This window comes from Perognathus longimembris, chromosome 3, assembly GCF_023159225.1.
Source record: "Perognathus longimembris pacificus isolate PPM17 chromosome 3, ASM2315922v1, whole genome shotgun sequence".
Taxonomy (NCBI): Eukaryota; Metazoa; Chordata; class Mammalia; order Rodentia; family Heteromyidae; genus Perognathus; species Perognathus longimembris.
The window spans coordinates 119096417-119113470 of NC_063163.1; the positions used below are offsets into that span (position 1 = coordinate 119096417).

A 17054-nucleotide genomic window follows, 5' to 3' on the forward strand; every position below is an offset into this window, starting at 1 on the left:
CAGTGTCCCCGCCCCGCCCCCGCCCCCTCCGCCCCCTCCCTCGCGTCATCATCGCCTGGATCACACCGGGGGTGGATTCGTCGGGATTCCGGACTCCGTCTGGGAGGAAATCCTGCTGGCTCCACCTTCAGCATCGCTGTGAATCTCCTGCCCCGCTAGCTCCCTCTTTACTCCCAGCCCGCCTCGTCTCCCTGCTTTCACGCTTGTCCTTCTGCAGCTAATTCTGCGTGCAGGGACGGATGGGCCCCGTGACACGCAGGTCCGATCGCATCATTGCTCTCCTTTCGCTTTTTTGTGCATCGTGGTTACTCTCGGGTAAACTGTCTGGTGCATGCTGACCACAGGACTCTGGGCCTTTGCACTTGCTGTTTTCTCCACATAGGAGGTTTATCACCAGGGCATACTTTCTGCTTTTGGTCCTTTATCCTTTATCTCAGCAAGTCACTGCTCAAGTAGCTCTTTCTAAATGAGGCCTACCTAGAAAAGCATATTTGTTTAACGTTTATTATGTGTATTTAAGCTATATAACATGCTATGGGATATACCTAGTAAAATAATAGTTTTCTACAACTGTCAGTTAACAAAACATAACTAAATATGGTGAAGCAAATTATTGTATCAGTTATCTCACACAAAATTTTGTGTGTGTGTGTGAGAGAGAGAGAGAGAGAGGAGTAGCTTCAGATCTGTTCATTTCAGCCTTAGGAATTTGCATATTTTACCTTCTATAAATGTATCATCTTAAGAGAGATGGGCCTATCTTTGTCTGTGAGATAGTTACATATCCGTTAGATAGTCATGTGTCTGGTTTGGGGGGATTTGGGGTTGTTTGGAGGGGATTTCCCTGTAGAATTCTGTATCCTGAGCGAGAGGGTGATCTGATCTTGTGGAAAATGACCTAAGAAGCACCGTTTGTGGAACCCTGCTCGGTAACCCGGGAGCCTCAGGAGGTACAGAAAGCTAGTAGTCCTTTATTGACGTTGTCCAGAGCCGGAGGTTGGGGACGGGGACAGGAGAAGACCTACCCACGCGGGCCCCCAGAGGGGTTGTGGCTCCCACAGGTGCTCGGAGGCAGAGAACAGGAAGTGTCTGTGGGTGAGCCCCAGAAGCCGCAGACAAGATGGTGGCCAAGAATAAGACCTTGTAGGCGGAGCACGCCTGGAAATGGATCACTGATGTGGATTAGGGAGCGGAGCTGGGCGGAGAGTCACAGTTCCCGGCTTCCTCTTTGGGCTCAAGGGAAGAAGAATAGAACTGAACTCATCTCAAAATATCTCAAGGAGGGCGCCTTCCTTTCTGCCTTAAAGAAAAGACAAACCCCAACCTAGCAGCAGCCTCCTTGGAATTTGCATATCCTCTGGCTGCAGGAAGTGCTTTAATCAGTACTTCTAATTGTGGAGGAGCGCGCGGCGCCGCCCACCCACGCAGAGCATCCGATCGTGCGGAATAGAGGGGGAACCCATGTCTCCCGCGTCCCAGGCCAGGGCCGCGGCCTCCCCACCGTCCCGCCCAACTCCAGATCCGACGGCCAATGTCAAGCCTTTCCTCGTCTCCATTTACCTTCCTCTTTCCTATTTGGGGTGGGGGAGCAGAGCCCGTTGGACAGAGGAGGCTCGGAGGCCCCCACTGTGGGATCGCTGCTTCGCGCTGCTGCACTTCCTAACATGAACCCAGAAACCCTGCCTCCCCCCAGCACTCCCCCCGGCTTATTTCTTCTGAAGCCTTCCACCTCGTCCTGCCCTTTTCCGTGCCGCCTTTTACAGGCAGGGCCTGGGGGGGGCGGGGAGGGGCTGAATTCTGTCTGCGCGTCCCCACGTCAAACCCCGCATGCGTCCGGTGGCCGGATACGGGGTGACGGTGGCGCCTTTCTCCCTTCAGGGGAATCGACCCCTACGACAAGCCGAACACCGTCTACCTTGAGCGGCACGAGCCGGCGGGCTCCTCCACGGTGCTCCGCAGCACCGACTTCTTCCAGTCCCGGGAAAACCAGGAGGTGGTCCTGGAAGGCGTGAGAGACTTTCAGCTCCGCGACAAGTACATGTTCGCTACGAAGGTGGTGGTGAGTGAGTCTGGGGGCCCCTGCAGGGTGGGCCGGGCACCCCCTCGCCGCCCCCCTCGCCGCCCCCTCGCCGCCCGTGCACGTGAGCGAGCGCTGGGGCTGGGGAGAGGCGGCGGGTCCCGGGAGAGGAACGTTTAGGATAAGCGCTCTTCAGTGCCGGTGAATGGCGAGAGGAGGGGTGGGCATAACGATCAGGAATAATAAGCCGTGGCTTGTTATTATTATTTTGTCCGGGTGCTGGGGCTTGAACTCGGAGTTTTATGCTCTTGCTTAACTTCTTCCCTCAAGGCTGGTGTTCTACTATTTGAGCCACGCCTGCATTTCTGGCTTTTTGCTAGTTAACTGGTGATAAGAGTCCTGCCTGGGCTGGCCTTGAACCACGGTCCTCACATGTCAGCCTCCTGAGCAGCTAGGATTATAAGGGCAAGCCGTCCCGCGTGGCAGCTTTTTTCTTATAATTAGACTGCGTTCCCTGGGAGTTGTGGACGCAGGGTTGATGGCCAGTGGGTCGTGGAGTGTCTGCCTCGCGGGAATCAGCACCCCGAGGGAAGCAGTAACGGAGCGTCCAGCTGTTTGTAGGTTAACTCTCGGCCTTTGGGAGAGCCTTCTTCCCCTTGGGCTGACGTGGTGGAGCCAGACGTTGCGAGCGGAGGGCTCGCTCACGGGAAGCCGGAGCTGCTCCTTTCAGGGCGCTCGCTGGCCTACTGGGCCTTCCTCACCCTACATCACCGTGGCGAAAACGAGCCCACAGCCACCGCCGTCTAGAGCCCGCTGGGCCCCCGTTCCTGGGGGCCACAGGCCTGCTTTCTTAGGGGTGACCATCCTTCGTTGAAAGGGCCCTTGGCACCGGGAGGCCGCCCCACGTACCCTCACTGCTGCCCTGACCGGCTGAAGGCAGAGGCCATGTTTTCTTCTCTGTTCTCAGGGATTGCCCTAATTTGGAAGCAGGCCCAGCAGAAGCAGCTAAACCCTGCTGTGGGGTCTGAGGTTAGGGTACAGGAGCACCCCCCCCCGTCTTCCCTCCCAGCAGGGAGGAGGGGTGCTCCCGGGAGCCCCAGGAGACACGAGGCTTTCCCTATCACCTACTTTCCAAAGTGCGTGTGAAAACTACTAAACTGTGGCCGTTTTTTCTCTCAGGCTGTTTGCACGGATCTGTAGATAATTAGCTCACTCTCTTCCTGCTTTGCTTGTCATTTTATAACACACACACACACGCAAAGCCTAGGAACACACACACACACACACACACACACAATTCAAGCATACTCGATGGAGTGCTGAGCACACACAGGTGGAAATTAGGTGGAAGCGTTGGTACCTGTGACCTTGAGATTGGGACGCCCTGACTTTGACTGTGGCCTGAAATTTCATCTGCCACTCTGCAGTGCGCCGAGGACTTTGTGGCTCGGGTTCCTTGGGCCTGAGTTGTGTAGTTTGCTTTCCTGGCTTCTGAGACGCGGCAATGGGCTTCGCTTGCGTCGGAGTCGGAGGTGGATGGAGACCACGTTTCTCCCCCTCTGCTGTCCCCAGACCTCGCACCTATGCCTCGAAGTCACGTCCTTGTTGGGGCTTTGGGCTCCTGCCCTCCAGTTTACCCGCCCACCCCGCGCGTGTGGCCAGTGTTGCCCACTCCGGATCCAGGGTCGTGTCTACTTCGCTCTCCTCGGAGGCACTTCCTGGCATCTGGCACAACATCTGGTGTGCAGAGCAGGTGTGTGGCCGAGCCGAGTCGCTGCCATCTCTGCCGGCCTCACTTCGGAAGCTCGGCCTCGCGGGCGGAAGCCGTGTCGGCGGGGAGGGGACCCTCACGGAGCTGTGCGGTCCACGGGCACTGCGGAGCCGGCACCCCAGGGTGGCATCGCCTGGGGACACGGGTGCAGAGCAGGCGGCGGCGCGCACGTCCCCCCATGTGCCTCTCAGGGTGCCCACGGAGCACCAGAGTTTAAGAACGTGCCCCGAGGCCTTCTGACTCTGGAAGCATGGAGTCATCAGCAATTATGTTCTCCAAGGGCGTACTGATGGGGGAAGAAACACGACTGGTGTCGGGTCATAAAACAGTGTTTTCCTCCTTGTTATTACATTAGACTACTAAGCCACAAGAATAAATGACATTGGCCTTGGTCTGTTAACTCTCCCCGTAGGAGTGTGTTCACCCTCCAAGTGTTGCCTTTAATCTGGGGTCTTCTTCCTTCCAAGGCCATGGGGAGTTCCCACTAGACTGCACGTTAAGCAGATCCAAATCCAATTCGGAAAATAAAGGAAGGAACTAATTTTAAAACCGCCGACAGGATAGTCGGTTTGGGGTGATTAACCTCTGGCTTCCTTCCAGCACCACGAGCGGTCGTGATCGTTGGCAGGTTTCTCCGTCCACGTGGGGACAGCCACACAGTGGTGGGGTCTTCAGAACGTCCCAGGGCCCTGTTGTTCTGGCTCTGGGATCACGTGCTCTTTGTATGTGACCTTTGCTTTATTTTCCTATTCCAGGTTTACTTCTTTCTCATGTTTACTTCTTTCCTCATTTGTCTCTGTCAGGATGGTAGCACCATCGATGTCTGTGGTCAGATAATCTGGTAACTTACAACTGTTAGGTCCCGTCTGGTGGATGACAGGAAGTTTGGGGAGAGCGAGGGTTAGCTAGTTCCCTGGGTCCAACTTACAGAGGTGGGCACAAGCCAGACATGGGCGTGTAACAGTAAGCAAGGGTTACCTGTGGGCATCGGGAAGGCTCCTCTCTATCCTCATAGGGGAGGCAGCCTTCACTCCTGTGTAATGTAGACCTGTGCTACAGAGAAGGCAACTGGCAAACAATGGCCCGATGCCCGGTTTTGTACATAAAGTTTTATTGGAACCCAGCCGTTTTGCTTTGCGCACATGTTTTCTCTGGCTGCTTTCCTGCAGAATGGAATAGTCTTGCAAAGCCAACTTGGACCTGGTTGGCCTTGAATTCCCACCTTCCTACGGCTCAAGTAGCTGGGATGATGAGATTCGAGTGCTGGTTTTGTCTTTTCATTGTTAAGTTCTATTTTTAATCTATACTTTTTTTTTGGGGGGGCGGTGCTGGTCTTGGGGCTTGAACTCAAGGCCTTCACGCTGAGCCTCTTTGTGCTCAAGGCTAGCACTCTACCACTTGAGTCACAGAGCCACTTCTGGATTTTTGTACCCTCTGCCTTCTGAGTAGCTGAGATTATAGGTATAAACCTATAAATCTATAAGGTATAAACCATTGCGCCTGGCCAAAAAGTACCCTTTTAAACAATACCATTTGAGGCAATAAAAATAAATAGGTGAATTATGTGCATTTCATTGATCTCTGCATAGTCATATATGCTCATAGAGATTTATATGCATAAAGGATGATTTAAATTTATTATCTTACATTAAAATCTCATTGCATTAATGAGGGTGTGGGGAGCTTATATATACACCAAATTTGCTATTTTAATGGATTTATCATTTCCTATAGCTTCATGTAAGCTACTAACACAGTTTTCAGGATACCATTTTTGAAAAGCAGCCTATTCAAATTCTTTGCCTAGCTTCTTGCAAACACATGACTCCTTTTATTCTTGGCTTGTACCAGGGCTTGAACTCAGCATCTCACGCTCCTTTGGCTTTCTTGCTCACAGCCGGAACTCTGCCACTTGAGCCCAACTTTTTGCTGGTTATTTTGGAGATGGAATCTTGCAAACTCTTCTGCCCAGACTGGCTTCAGAGCTTGATCTTCCAGATCTCAGCTTCCTAAGTAGCTAGGATGATAGGCATAGGCCACCAGTGCCCGGCTTTCTCCCGTTTCTCTTTTAAGGGTCAGCAGCCCGCTTTGCTTGGCCCCACGCCCGAGTTCCCCCATCATCTCCTTGTCCGTCTCCATCCGACATCCGTGTGCTATGTAGTATCTACTCAGGATGAAGCGGCCCAGCTCAGGCTGTGTGCTGATGGATGGCACGTGGCAAAGCAGGGAGTTCCCGTCGCCGCCTCGGTTTTGCGTGCGGCGGGCGGGCCGGGAGGCCTCCTTCCTCCCTGGTTGCCTCTTCCGTTGTGTTTTGAATGGCCATCGCAAGGCACCGTTAATGTTTCCTCTCCCTCTTGCCTGGCAGCCTCTCCCGGGAAGCCAGCAGCCCTCTTCTGTCCAGCTCTGGGTCTCTTTCGGCCGGAAGCCCATGCGAGCCGCCCAGTTTGTCACGAGGCATCCCATTAACGTGAGTGACATCTGCGGGAGGGTGGGCAGAGGTTGGGGTCAGGGTGTCACGCAGACGGCCCTCTGGCCTAGGGGGTCCTTTGTGCAGCTTCCCTGAGGTCGCTCTCTGGAGAGAGCGCTATCACGCCCCGGTGGGTTGGTTCCTTGGGGCCCGCTTCACCGTTGGAAGTGCTCTAAGTGGGATGGGATTGGCAGAGAAGTCGAGGCCCGAGTGGAGCCGGCGGCCTGGGCGGGCATCGCTGCGGCAGCCGGAAGCACTTGGCTTTATTCCTCTCGGGGACAGGTGGGTCCCGAAATGAGAAGGACTTGGTTTCTGCCCTGTGGAGACAGGCCGAAGCCACCGAGGGTGGAGAGAGGAAGCATGCGCAGTTGAGCCTGGGCGTGTGGCCTTGGAGAACGCACGGCCTTCAGGCCGGCGATGGGCGGGGTGGGGACCGCAGGAAGGAGGCTGCCCGGGAGGCCTGGACTTTGGCTTGTTGGGTGGCGGGCTCTGAGGAGTCACGTGACGCAGAGCCCCCTTCCCAGTTCCTGTGAGCCTCCGTGGGGGCTTCCTTTCCTAACCTTAGGGAGAAGGAAAGGCAAGGCACGCTCATCTCTACTGTGCCTGGAGCTTAAATAAAAATAAAAGGTCTCTTGCGAAAAGGAGAGCAGCAAGGAGAGGTTCTTACCTCGCCAAGAGGTTTTCAGGTCATTTCTGGAGTCCCGAGGCCCGTTCCTCCTTTGTGCCCCATTTGCCAACAAGGGGCCTGGCCAGGCTGCCGAGCGAGAGAGAACAAGGTCATCCGAGCCGCTCTGTCCCCTTTTGTCGCGCCATTGCTTTTGTGTGCAGGACAAGTTCCGCGGGCCGATCGTTTTCTCACTTCTGTGTTCTTGGCTTTTGGCTCCGAAGGAATATTACATCGCGGACGCCTCCGAGGACCAGGTGTTCGTGTGCGTCAGCCACAGCGACAACCGCACGAACTTGTACATCTCAGAAGCCGAGGGGCTGAAGTTCTCCTTGTCCCTGGAGAACGTGCTGTATTACAGCCCGGGCGGGGCTGGCAGCGACACCTTGGTGAGGTAAGGAGACGCGGCTGCGTGGCGCTGGCGGCTCACACCTGAGATCTGAGCCGTTCAGGAGGCTGAGGCCTGAGGAGCGCGGTTCAAAGCCAGCCTGGGCAGGAATGCCCGCGAGACTCTTACCTCCAAGGAAGCGCCAAAAAGGTGGAAGTGGAGCTGTGGCTCACATGGTCTGGCACCAGCCTTGAGTGAAAAAGCTAAGAGACAGCACCCAGGCCCTGAGTTCAAGCCCCAGTACACACTCTCTCTCTCTCTCTCTCTCTCTCTCTCTCTCACACACACACACACACACACACACACAGCATCAGTGTCTTTATAGCTACGCTCTCTACCACCAGCTACTTGGGTGCACTTAAGCCAAGGCAGATCCGGCCATCTCACTGCCTAGAACTGGCTGTAGTTGAATCGGTCTCGGGTCTGGTCTGGGTTAGAATGATGGAAAAAGTCCCCCCCCCCCCAATCCCCCGACACACACAATTCTTCTGTGCAGATAAGACTGTGAACAGCTGTTCCAGGTGACATTTAGGGTCACCGCTACTCTGCTAAGCACTCCCTGGGTTACTTTCATTTAGTCATCTGCTTTTGTGGTCTCTGAGCTGTGGGAAGGATCACTTGGAAGATACCAGCATGTCAGGGAAAGCTGGCCTGTGTGGCCATTCACCCCGCCTCCAAGTGACTTGGGTTAATCGACTCCATTCTTCTCTTTCTTACCGGTAACACGGTGCTTTGTAGGGAAACCGCGCTCCAGCGTCACTACCCGGTAATCTGTTAGGGACACGCGTAGGGGTGTTTTGCCGTCCAGAGCCCCACCAGCTCAGGCTAGGGAGGAGTCGGGGGTTTGGGGGAGAACGAGGAGAGGGTTCAGGTGGTTTGCATTTATTCTAGACTCTGTTTTTAAAGGGAGATGCTTTCCCACCTTCTGGGGTTTTCGTTTTTCCTTTGGAAGTGTTACTTAACAGTCACCTTTACCGTGTCGGTGGAATAATCCAGTGGGCATGGGGTGCACCAACAGTGTTGTGGAGCCCTCATCGCTCTGTACTTCTAAAAGGCCGTCCTTTCTCCAGGAGAAAGCCCTGGCCCATTGGCTACTCCCCCCTCCCTCCCTCCCTCTCCCCTGTTTCCAGGCCCTGCAGCCCCCACTTTCTATCACTGTGGATTTTGCCTTTTCTGGGTATTTCCTATGCATGGAACCATTGAAAGTAGGTGACCTTCTGTGTCGTTGAGGGTTCATGCATGTGTAACACAAGCCAGCACCTCGCTCGTTTGCCTTGATGACTATTTCAGTGATTGAAAATCCACGGCCTGTATATGCCTATACATTGTATATATGCCTACCTGATCTAGGGAAGGGAAAGAGAAATGAAGGTGTAAGATATCACAAGCAATGTACTCACTGCCCTATTTTGTCACTGCACCCCTTTTGCACAACACCTTGTCAACAAGATTTAATGAATAAAAAAAGAATATTAAAAAAATACATAAAAATCCACGGCCCTGTGTCTCCTGGGCCCTTTGCAGCCTGCCTGTCTACCTTGGAAGCCCTCTGGCCGTGGGGTGCAGGGGGCTGCAGCTCCCCAGCCAATTCCTTGTCCTCCTCAGTGACCGGGTCAATATTCAGATGAATGTTGGGGACAGTTGGAGCCAGACACTGGAGGGACAGGTCCTCCAGACAGCGGGGAGCTCAGTGTTATGACCACGGGGCTGTTTCACACACATAGAAAACCCTCTGTGTGTGACAAACCTTTCTTACCACCTTGCCTGAGCATGCAAATAGGTTCCGTTGCAAATAGGTGCGTGTCAAGTGTCATAGACCAACAATTCGCTGGGCTCTCCCCTCGGATTTTATCTCAGAACCGCAGGAGGTCAGATGTGGTCAGCTAAGTGACCTTTTGCCGTCTGCCCGCTCAGCCAGACGAAACAGGACAAGGGTCAACGAGCAGACGCTGTGCGCTGACTGATGTCGAATCCACTCGTATGGTATTGGAAGTGAGCTGTTCTCTGAACTCCCTAGGAAAGTGGGGTGCTGAGGGACTGGCTCTCATTTCCTCCGAGAAATGACCAGAACAAAAATCCCCAAACTTCTTGGTAGAGGACCTTCCTGGCATTCTGGGATGTGCTGTGCAGGAACCTTACAGAAAGCCGTAGTTAACACATAGGACTCTTTGGAGGAACGAATTTGCTGCTGGCATGTCAGGCCCGTAGGGGTGACTTTTGGAGGGGCACTGGCTGGGAATGGCTGGCGCGTGTGGAGTTTTCACGGAGCATGGCTGGAGGGGACCTGGTGGTCTCTGCTCAGGGCGTTCAAGGAAGAAGGGGAGAAGAGCTCTGATGTGGGCTGGTGAGGTTAGGATGGGGGACACTGAAGGGGGAAAGAACGGGAGAGGGAAAGAGAATAGAGGCTGAGCTGCTCAGGGCAGGTCAAGGGAGGAACAAAAGGCTAAACCCAGAGTAGATGGCAGGTCTCTCCTTGGAAGTCAAAGGTGAAGCCCTAGGAGCACGAGCAGGGGAAGAACATGGCGTGTCTGACTCTGACCTTCCGGATGTGGGAAGGAAGCCCGTGAGCCTCACCGTGCACATTTCGTGACGCAGATTCAAGGACAGGTTCATAGAGAACCCGAAGGCAAGAGGCCTTCGGCTGAAGATGGCTGAAAGACAGCCCGGGATTTGATCTGCACTTGGCATCTCTTCAGGATTTTGCTGGCTTTCTGCAGTGGCTCGGTTGGTGCTGTCTTTCTCTTTCCCTCCGATCTCGTAGCCAGTGTCTCCTCCTCTCCGGCAGCATAGCAACCGTCTGGCTTAGGCCAAAGGGGGAAAGCAGTTTTCTGCTCCGCTGTATAGCTCCACTGGCTCAGCGCCTCTGAAATGAAGGGCACCGTTCCAGTTTTAAAAGCCTCGAGTGAACCATGGAGACGGAGCTCCCTCGGGTTTGTAGCGGGCGAACCGTTTCTGTGCAAAACTCTCTTCTGGGGAAATCAGTTTCCCAATGTAGCAGTCAGAGCCTCGAAGAGCCTTCTTCCCGCTTTCCTTCTAATAAGCACAGCCACAGGGTTTCTAGAACCTTCCGACAGCATTACATATTGTAATAGGTGTTGCGTCTTTGGAAAGTCGGTCAACAGATGCTGTTGGGCTTCTTGGCAGAAAACTATTGGCACGTGTACATCTGGGTGTCGTAAGTGCCCGGACGGAACGAGAGTAGCTGTGGACGCAGGCATGTGTCGTAGCAGTGTCTGTGTAACCCGCAGCCATGTTTCTAGAAGCCTCAGCGCCGTTGCTTCTTGTCCTGCCAGTCTGACCCTGTCTTTCCTGCTGGTCAAGGTTTCCTGAAGAGGATTTGCCTTCATTTCAGTAGTGACGAAATAGCTGTGACTCCCACGTCGGCTTTGAAAACGATTGTCCTCCTCGTTCTAAACCTGACAGGCATTGCTGAGGGGATGCTCATCCTGACTCTCCAAACCAAATCACTTTTTTTTTTTTTTTTTAAAAGAGCACACCGTCTGACCATCCAACGGAGCAATGACGCCCCGGCTCTTAGAAAACCCCTTATGGGGAAGTGCTCCCTCCAGAGGGGCCGTGTCTTGCGTGATTCCCTTTGTGTGAGATATTCAGACGAAGCACCGCCACGGAGTCAAAGCGTGGGGGCCGCCGGGGCCTCTGCCGGCAGCCGGGGTGCTCGGAGAGGGCCGCGAGGCGTCCGTTGGGAATGACATAAACTTCTCAGCTGTGCTCTAAGGGTCGGGTGGCTATACCCGTATTCCTGAGCAAGCCCAAAACTACCTAAAATAAGGGGGTCACCTCACTTTGGAGTGAGCTGCCAAAATAACATCAACACTAGCCAGGGTAGTAAGGAAAGAAGGCAAAAAGAAAATTATAACAATATTCAGTCTAACTTTCTTTGACTTGGAAGTGGCTCGGTTTTACGCTCCGCTCGGTACACAGCACGCCGCCGCGCGCGCGTCCGCTCGGGTTGGTAGACGTCTGCTTCCTTTCGTTGCAGGTACTTTGCCAACGAGCCCTTCGCCGACTTCCACCGCGTGGAAGGGCTGCAGGGGGTCTACATCGCCACGCTCATCAATGGCTCCATGAATGAGGAGAACTTGAGATCCGTCATCACCTTCGACAAAGGGGGAACCTGGGAGTTTCTTCAGGCCCCGGCCTTCACGGGATATGGAGAGAAAATCGATTGTGAGGTACAGAAGCGTTGATCTCGTTTGCCTTCTTTTTTGTTTTTGTGCCGGTGCTGGGGCTTGAACTTGGGCCTGGGTACTGCCCCTTATCTTTTGCTCCCAAGCCTCACACTGTTCCACTTGAACCACAGCTCCACTTCCGGAAGCTTGGGGGGGGGGGCGGTGGGCGGTCGTTGGAGAGCAGGGGCTCACGGACTTTCCTGCGCAGGCTGGCTCTGAACTGCCAAGTCTTAGCTCCCTGAATAGGATTGCAGGCGTGAGCTGCCGGTTCCAGGTCTGTGGTTAACGCTCTTGCTGCGGTTATTACACAGGTAGAGTTTCCCTGTGCAGATCAACGGACACGTGCATACACTCGAACAATCATTGTTCTGGCCCAAAGAGTGGCACGGCCACGCAGCAGAACTCTTGTGCGGGTGGCTTGCAGGACGGTGAAAGTCTAGGCTCAGGGGATGGCGGCTGGCTTTAACGACTCGAAGCCGTGTCCTGTACGCCTGCATCTCTACAGATGTAGAACGTGCTGCCACTCCTTATCAAAGGCGTTCCTGTCTCGCAGGTGTAGCCTCTGAGAGCTTGTCGGGGAGACTTCCCGACTTCTTACGTGTTCACTGATTGTTCTCCCGATGGAACTGCAGGAGTCGTGTGTGAGACACGTGTCTCCCGGCTTGGAGCATGAATACCGCGTCGTTTCGCTCCTCTCCACCTGCGAGTCGCTGGGGGAGGCCTGTGGGAGAGGCGGACTGAGGGCTGCGCTTCCTGTCTGCCTCACTCGACGACTCGCAGTTGTTAGTTCCCGGGAGTCTCGGGGCTTTGTCTTCCTGTCTCTGTCGGCGTGGGTTCCCACGCCCCCGTCCGTCTCCGAGGGCGAGGCGGCCGCGCCTGGGGTCCCGTCTGGGGTCTTCTCACGGGCCCCCGGGCCTGAGGAAGAGCGAGGCGCCCGCCGCGCGCTGACCCAGCCTGGAACGTTCCTCCCGCAGCTTTCTCGGGGCTGTTCCCTGCACCTGGCCCAGCGCCTCAGCCAGCTGCTCAACCTCCAGCTGCGCAGGATGCCCATCCTGTCCAAGGAGTCGGCGCCCGGCCTCATCGTCGCCACCGGTACGGGCGCCCCCTCCCCCCCCCGCCCCCAGAACACCCGCACGGGCAGGCTCCTTCCCCGCCGCGCACACGTCCGCCACTCTCCCGCTTGCGTTTCAGGGTCGGTGGGGAAGAACTTGGCCAGCAAGACCAACGTGTACATCTCCAGCAGCGCGGGAGCCAGGTGGCGAGAGGTCAGCCGTCCGGGGCGGGATGACTGCGGGTGGAGAGCTGCGAGGCCCAATAAAGCGGGGTGGGGGGGGGCAGGCACCCACAAAGGCCAGCCGCACTTGATAAGGCCAGTCCGTGACATTGCTAAAGGATTACTTTAGACAAAACACATCTTTTCTCTCTCTCTTAACCTTCTTCCCTTCCCCGTCCCTCCCTCCCACCCTCTCCCTCCCTCCCTCTCCCTCCCTCCTTCCTTCCTTCCTCCCTCCCTCCCTCCTTCTTTTCTTTCTCAACTGAGAATTTGAGCCAACTGTCCGAGCTTGTACAAGTCCTGAGGGCAAAGGCAATGTCTTCTTCTCCTCCCCAGAACCTCCCCGAGCCTGGTGTGTGGCGGCCGCTCCTGTGGGATGGTTGTGGTGGTGTCGGGTCTGCTCACTGCCCGCGCTTTGTGTGTAGCACTGGCCATATGGTCAGGCCAGGCGGGCTCTTTGACCTCCTTGCTGTGCTCCCCTTCCTGTGCTGGGCGCTGTGCTCCCCTTCCTGTGCCGGGCACTGTGCTCCCCTTCCTGTGCCCGGCTCTGTGCTCCCCTTCCTGTGCCCGGCTCTGTGCTCCCCTTCCTGTGCCCGGCTCTGTGCTCCCCTTCCTGTGCCCGGCTCTGTGCTCCCCTTCCTGTGCCCAGCTCTGTGCTCTCCTTCCTGTGCCCAGCTCTGTGCTCTCCTTCCTGTGCCGGGCACTGTGCTCCCCTTCCTGTGCCCGGCTCTGTGATCTCCTTCATGTGCCCGGCTCTGTGCTCTCCTTCCTGTGCCGGGCACTGTGCTCCCCTTCCTGTGCCCGGCTCTGTGCTCTCCTTCCTGTGCCCGGCTCTGTGCTCTCCTTCCTGTGCCCGGCTCTGTGCTCTCCTTCCTGTGCCGGGCGCTGTGCTCCCCTTCCTGTGCCAGGCGCTGTGCTCCCCTTCCTGTGCCGGCACTGTGCTCCCCTTCCTGTGCCCGGCTCTGTGCTCCCCTTCCTGTGCCCGGCTCTGTGCTCCCCTTCCTGTGCCGGGTGCTGTCCTCTCCTTCCTGTGCTGGGCGCTGTGCTCTCCTTCCTGTGCCCGGCTCTGTGCTCTCCTTCCTGTGCCCGGCTCTGTGCTCCCCTTCCTGTGCCGGGTGCTGTCCTCTCCTTCCTGTGCTGGGCGCTGTGCTCCCCTTCCTGTGCCCGGCTCTGTGCTCCCCTTCCTGTGCCCGGCTCTGTGCTCCCCTTCCTGTGCCGGGTGCTGTCCTCTCCTTCTGTGCTGGGCGCTGTGCTCCCCTTCCTGTGCCCGGCTCTGTGCTCCCCTTCCTGTGCCCGGCTCTGTGCTCCCCTTCCTGTGCCGGGCTCTGTGCTCTCCTTCGTGCTGCCTCAAGGTGGCACAGCTCGTTCTGATCCCCCGCTGACCCTGGCTGTTCTGAAGGTGCAGCGAGTTCCCTCCTCCCACGAGGCGAGCATAGCGGTAGCCTTGAGCATTTGAGAAATCCCGAACCTGGGGGAAAAATGTTTCTCTCCAGTCTCCTGTGTGGCTTACAAGGCCGAAGGAGATGCGTCCGACTTGGTTCTGTAGAAGTTGCTGTCAGTGGAGCCCCCGAGGGCACTAGGGGCTGGAAGGATAAAACGAGCCCAAATCTGGCCAGGAGTCTGGTGAGGAGAGCCAGCAGACACAGTCCCTGCCTTCTTGAGCCTCACATTGGAGGGCGCAATATGCACACTTCATATTTCAGGCTGAAATGCGTAAAGCAAGAACCATGCCTGTGTGGTTTGGGGTGGTGTATAGAGATGATTCTACAACCGATCTCATATGGCCAGGCTTAGTATTCATCCGTGTGTGTGTGTGTGTGTGTGTGTGTGTGTGTGTGTGTGTGTGTCTGTGTAGGGCTATCCATGGTGATGATAAAAAAACATAATTCCATATTTAGGAGAAAGAAGCGATAAGGCCAGAGTGGTCCAACAAGTACATGTGTTGGACATTCCAGGTCACCCTGTCCTGCTTGGAAAGATTAAGCAGCCGCTTCCCCGTCCTTGGAAGCTGGTGCTGCTCCATTGAGCCTGGGTGTTCTCTCTGCAGACAGTGCTGCAGCTCCATCGCACCTTCTGTTTCGGGTGTAGCGTCTGGGCTTTGCACCTCTGCATTTCCTCCGGGTAGAAAGCCGTATCCCGCTCCTCCACCGGAGTGGCACCGGCCGGCCATTGCCAGGGCCTCCCTCCAAGCACGCGCCCTGAACGCCGGCCCAGAACCAGCCTGGGAACTCGTAGAGAGGGAACTAGAAGGGGAAGAGGCTGGGGCTGTACCTGGGAGGCAGCCTTCCTTCCGGTCAGAGGCCGTGTCTGGGGCGTGTGGCAGGTGTGGCCGGGGGAGAGGTCGCAGGGTGAGAGGTCGCAGGGTGGAGCGGACGGAATGCCGCCGGGCGCTCTGGGCTTCGACTCTGCCACTGCAGGCTACTGTGGCCGCGACTTTGGATGGGACGTGAACGTGGACTCACGTCCTATGGCCTCTTTTGCCTGGCTCCAGTCGCTCACCACAGAGGACGTTAAGCGCATCCGTGTTAGATTTTTATGTGCGTTACGTTCCCGGTGTTCAATTGTATCTGACGGGCAGGGTGGGCCGGGGGGAGTTGCGTGTGAGAATAGAACCAGAACTCCAGGTTGTATTATTTCCTTGTTTACTCTCTGATGGGCTGGGGCTGCGTGCGTTCGCTTTTCAACCCAAGCTCCAGTCGGTCACCGTGGAGTCCCTGGTCCCGGGTGTGGGGGACCCCCTCTGCAGTGCAGCCTGCCTTGGCGCGTGAGGATGAGAGCTCTTTCTGCCCCCTCCCGGGAGAGTGAGGGCGGGGTGCGGCGATGGGCGTGAGCGTGCGCACGCCTGCGAGTGTGCGGGCGTGCACGTGCGTGGTTGATGTGTTCGCACCGCAGTGCCGTCAGCTCTGGTTTTTCCTCCCCAGGCACTTCCTGGACCTCACTACTACACGTGGGGAGACCACGGGGGCATCATCGTGGCCATCGCCCAGGGCACGGAAACCAGCGAGCTCAAGTAAGCGCCTCCCTGTACGCCTTTGGTCGTGACACCTGCACGCACGTGCCCGCACGAGAAGTTTACCCCCCGAGATGCCGGGAGGCTCGTCTCTCTCCGGCGCTAGAGGGGCACCGTCTCACAGAGTTGAGGAGCTCTCAAAGTCATGCGCTCAGGTCTCGTAGGAACCTGCCCTTCCTGTCTCAGAGGGGGGCTTTGAGAAACCAGGGAGACACTTTTCATTGATTTAATAAGCCACAACTCCGTCTAAATGTACAGGCTTAATACTGATGAAACACATAGCCAGAGACTCTTTCAACTTGTATTTCTTTGTATCAGTGTGACACAGACAGGTGAACTCGTAGAATGACTCAATAACGACGAATAAAAATGAATCACTGTGCATGTACGGTAGTTACAGAAGTCTATAACTTGCTAGCCAGGTAAGATTTACTATGTCCCATTGAATCTCGGGGTTCTACCAGATAGAGCTGGACAGGAAGTTGGGGGCTGAGACTCATAAAGATGAAGTAACTTACTTGCCCAAGATCTCCTCATGGTTGTTGAGGCGGCATTACTGGCCCTTGAGTGTTCTACGTTACGTCCTCTACTTTTCATTTTGTTCCACAAAGCAAAACTGGCAAGTGTTTGTAAATTTTGTTTCTCCTCAAGTCCTGATTTTTTTAAAAAAAAAATCAGAATTCATTATCTGATACTTTCATGGAGATATTGTTGGACAATTCATATTGGGTCAGGGCCGCCTGGCATTGTCATTTCTGCCCGCTTTGGGGCTGAGCTATTAGATGGACTGTCCCAGGGAGGTGGAGAGGGCTTTTGTAATCATCTTGGTTAGAGCCAGGAGGAAAGCTTTCTTGGCTCTTGCTCCTTTTAGAGTCAGGGCCAGCGGCAAGAGGGGGTGGGGGAGAGGGGCGATTTGAAGAGGAGGTCTTAGCAGCTGGCTTTCCTCCGGGGCTGGCTTGGCGTGTGCTGAGCAGCCTGGCCTCCGGGAAGCCCGAAGAAGCAAAGCACTGGTGTTTGGCCTTCCACCTGGCCCTTCTCTGTTCCGGTCAGCCGCTGTTTAGGAGGAAGAGGAAGAGGAGGCTCTGCTTCCATGCTACCCTCTGGGTTCGTGTTTGCTTCGGCTCGTGCACGTGTGATGATGGTGAAAACACGGGGCTCCCCACCTTGATGCTTAGGTCTGTGTTAACTGATAGAACAGGACTAGCAATCGAGCTTGCATTTCGCGCATGCAGCAAGCTGGTTCCAGGTGCCGTGAGGCTGCAGATGAGCACCGC

At 55.7% G+C, this 17054-nt stretch overlaps 1 protein-coding gene across 2 annotated transcripts in view; it reads left to right on the plus strand.

The window, feature by feature from the left end:
- Positions 1-17054, plus strand: part of Sorl1 (sortilin related receptor 1) — a 98965-nt gene that overhangs the window by 28301 nt on the left and 53610 nt on the right. For both annotated transcript variants that reach the window (XM_048344009.1, XM_048344011.1), the window contains exons 6-12: positions 1879-2059; positions 6154-6255; positions 7144-7313; positions 11308-11500; positions 12472-12589; positions 12689-12762; positions 15692-15780. In XM_048344009.1, coding sequence (XP_048199966.1) covers positions 1879-2059; positions 6154-6255; positions 7144-7313; positions 11308-11500; positions 12472-12589; positions 12689-12762; positions 15692-15780 — 927 coding nt within the window. The remainder of the gene's footprint in view (positions 1-1878; positions 2060-6153; positions 6256-7143; positions 7314-11307; positions 11501-12471; positions 12590-12688; positions 12763-15691; positions 15781-17054) is intronic.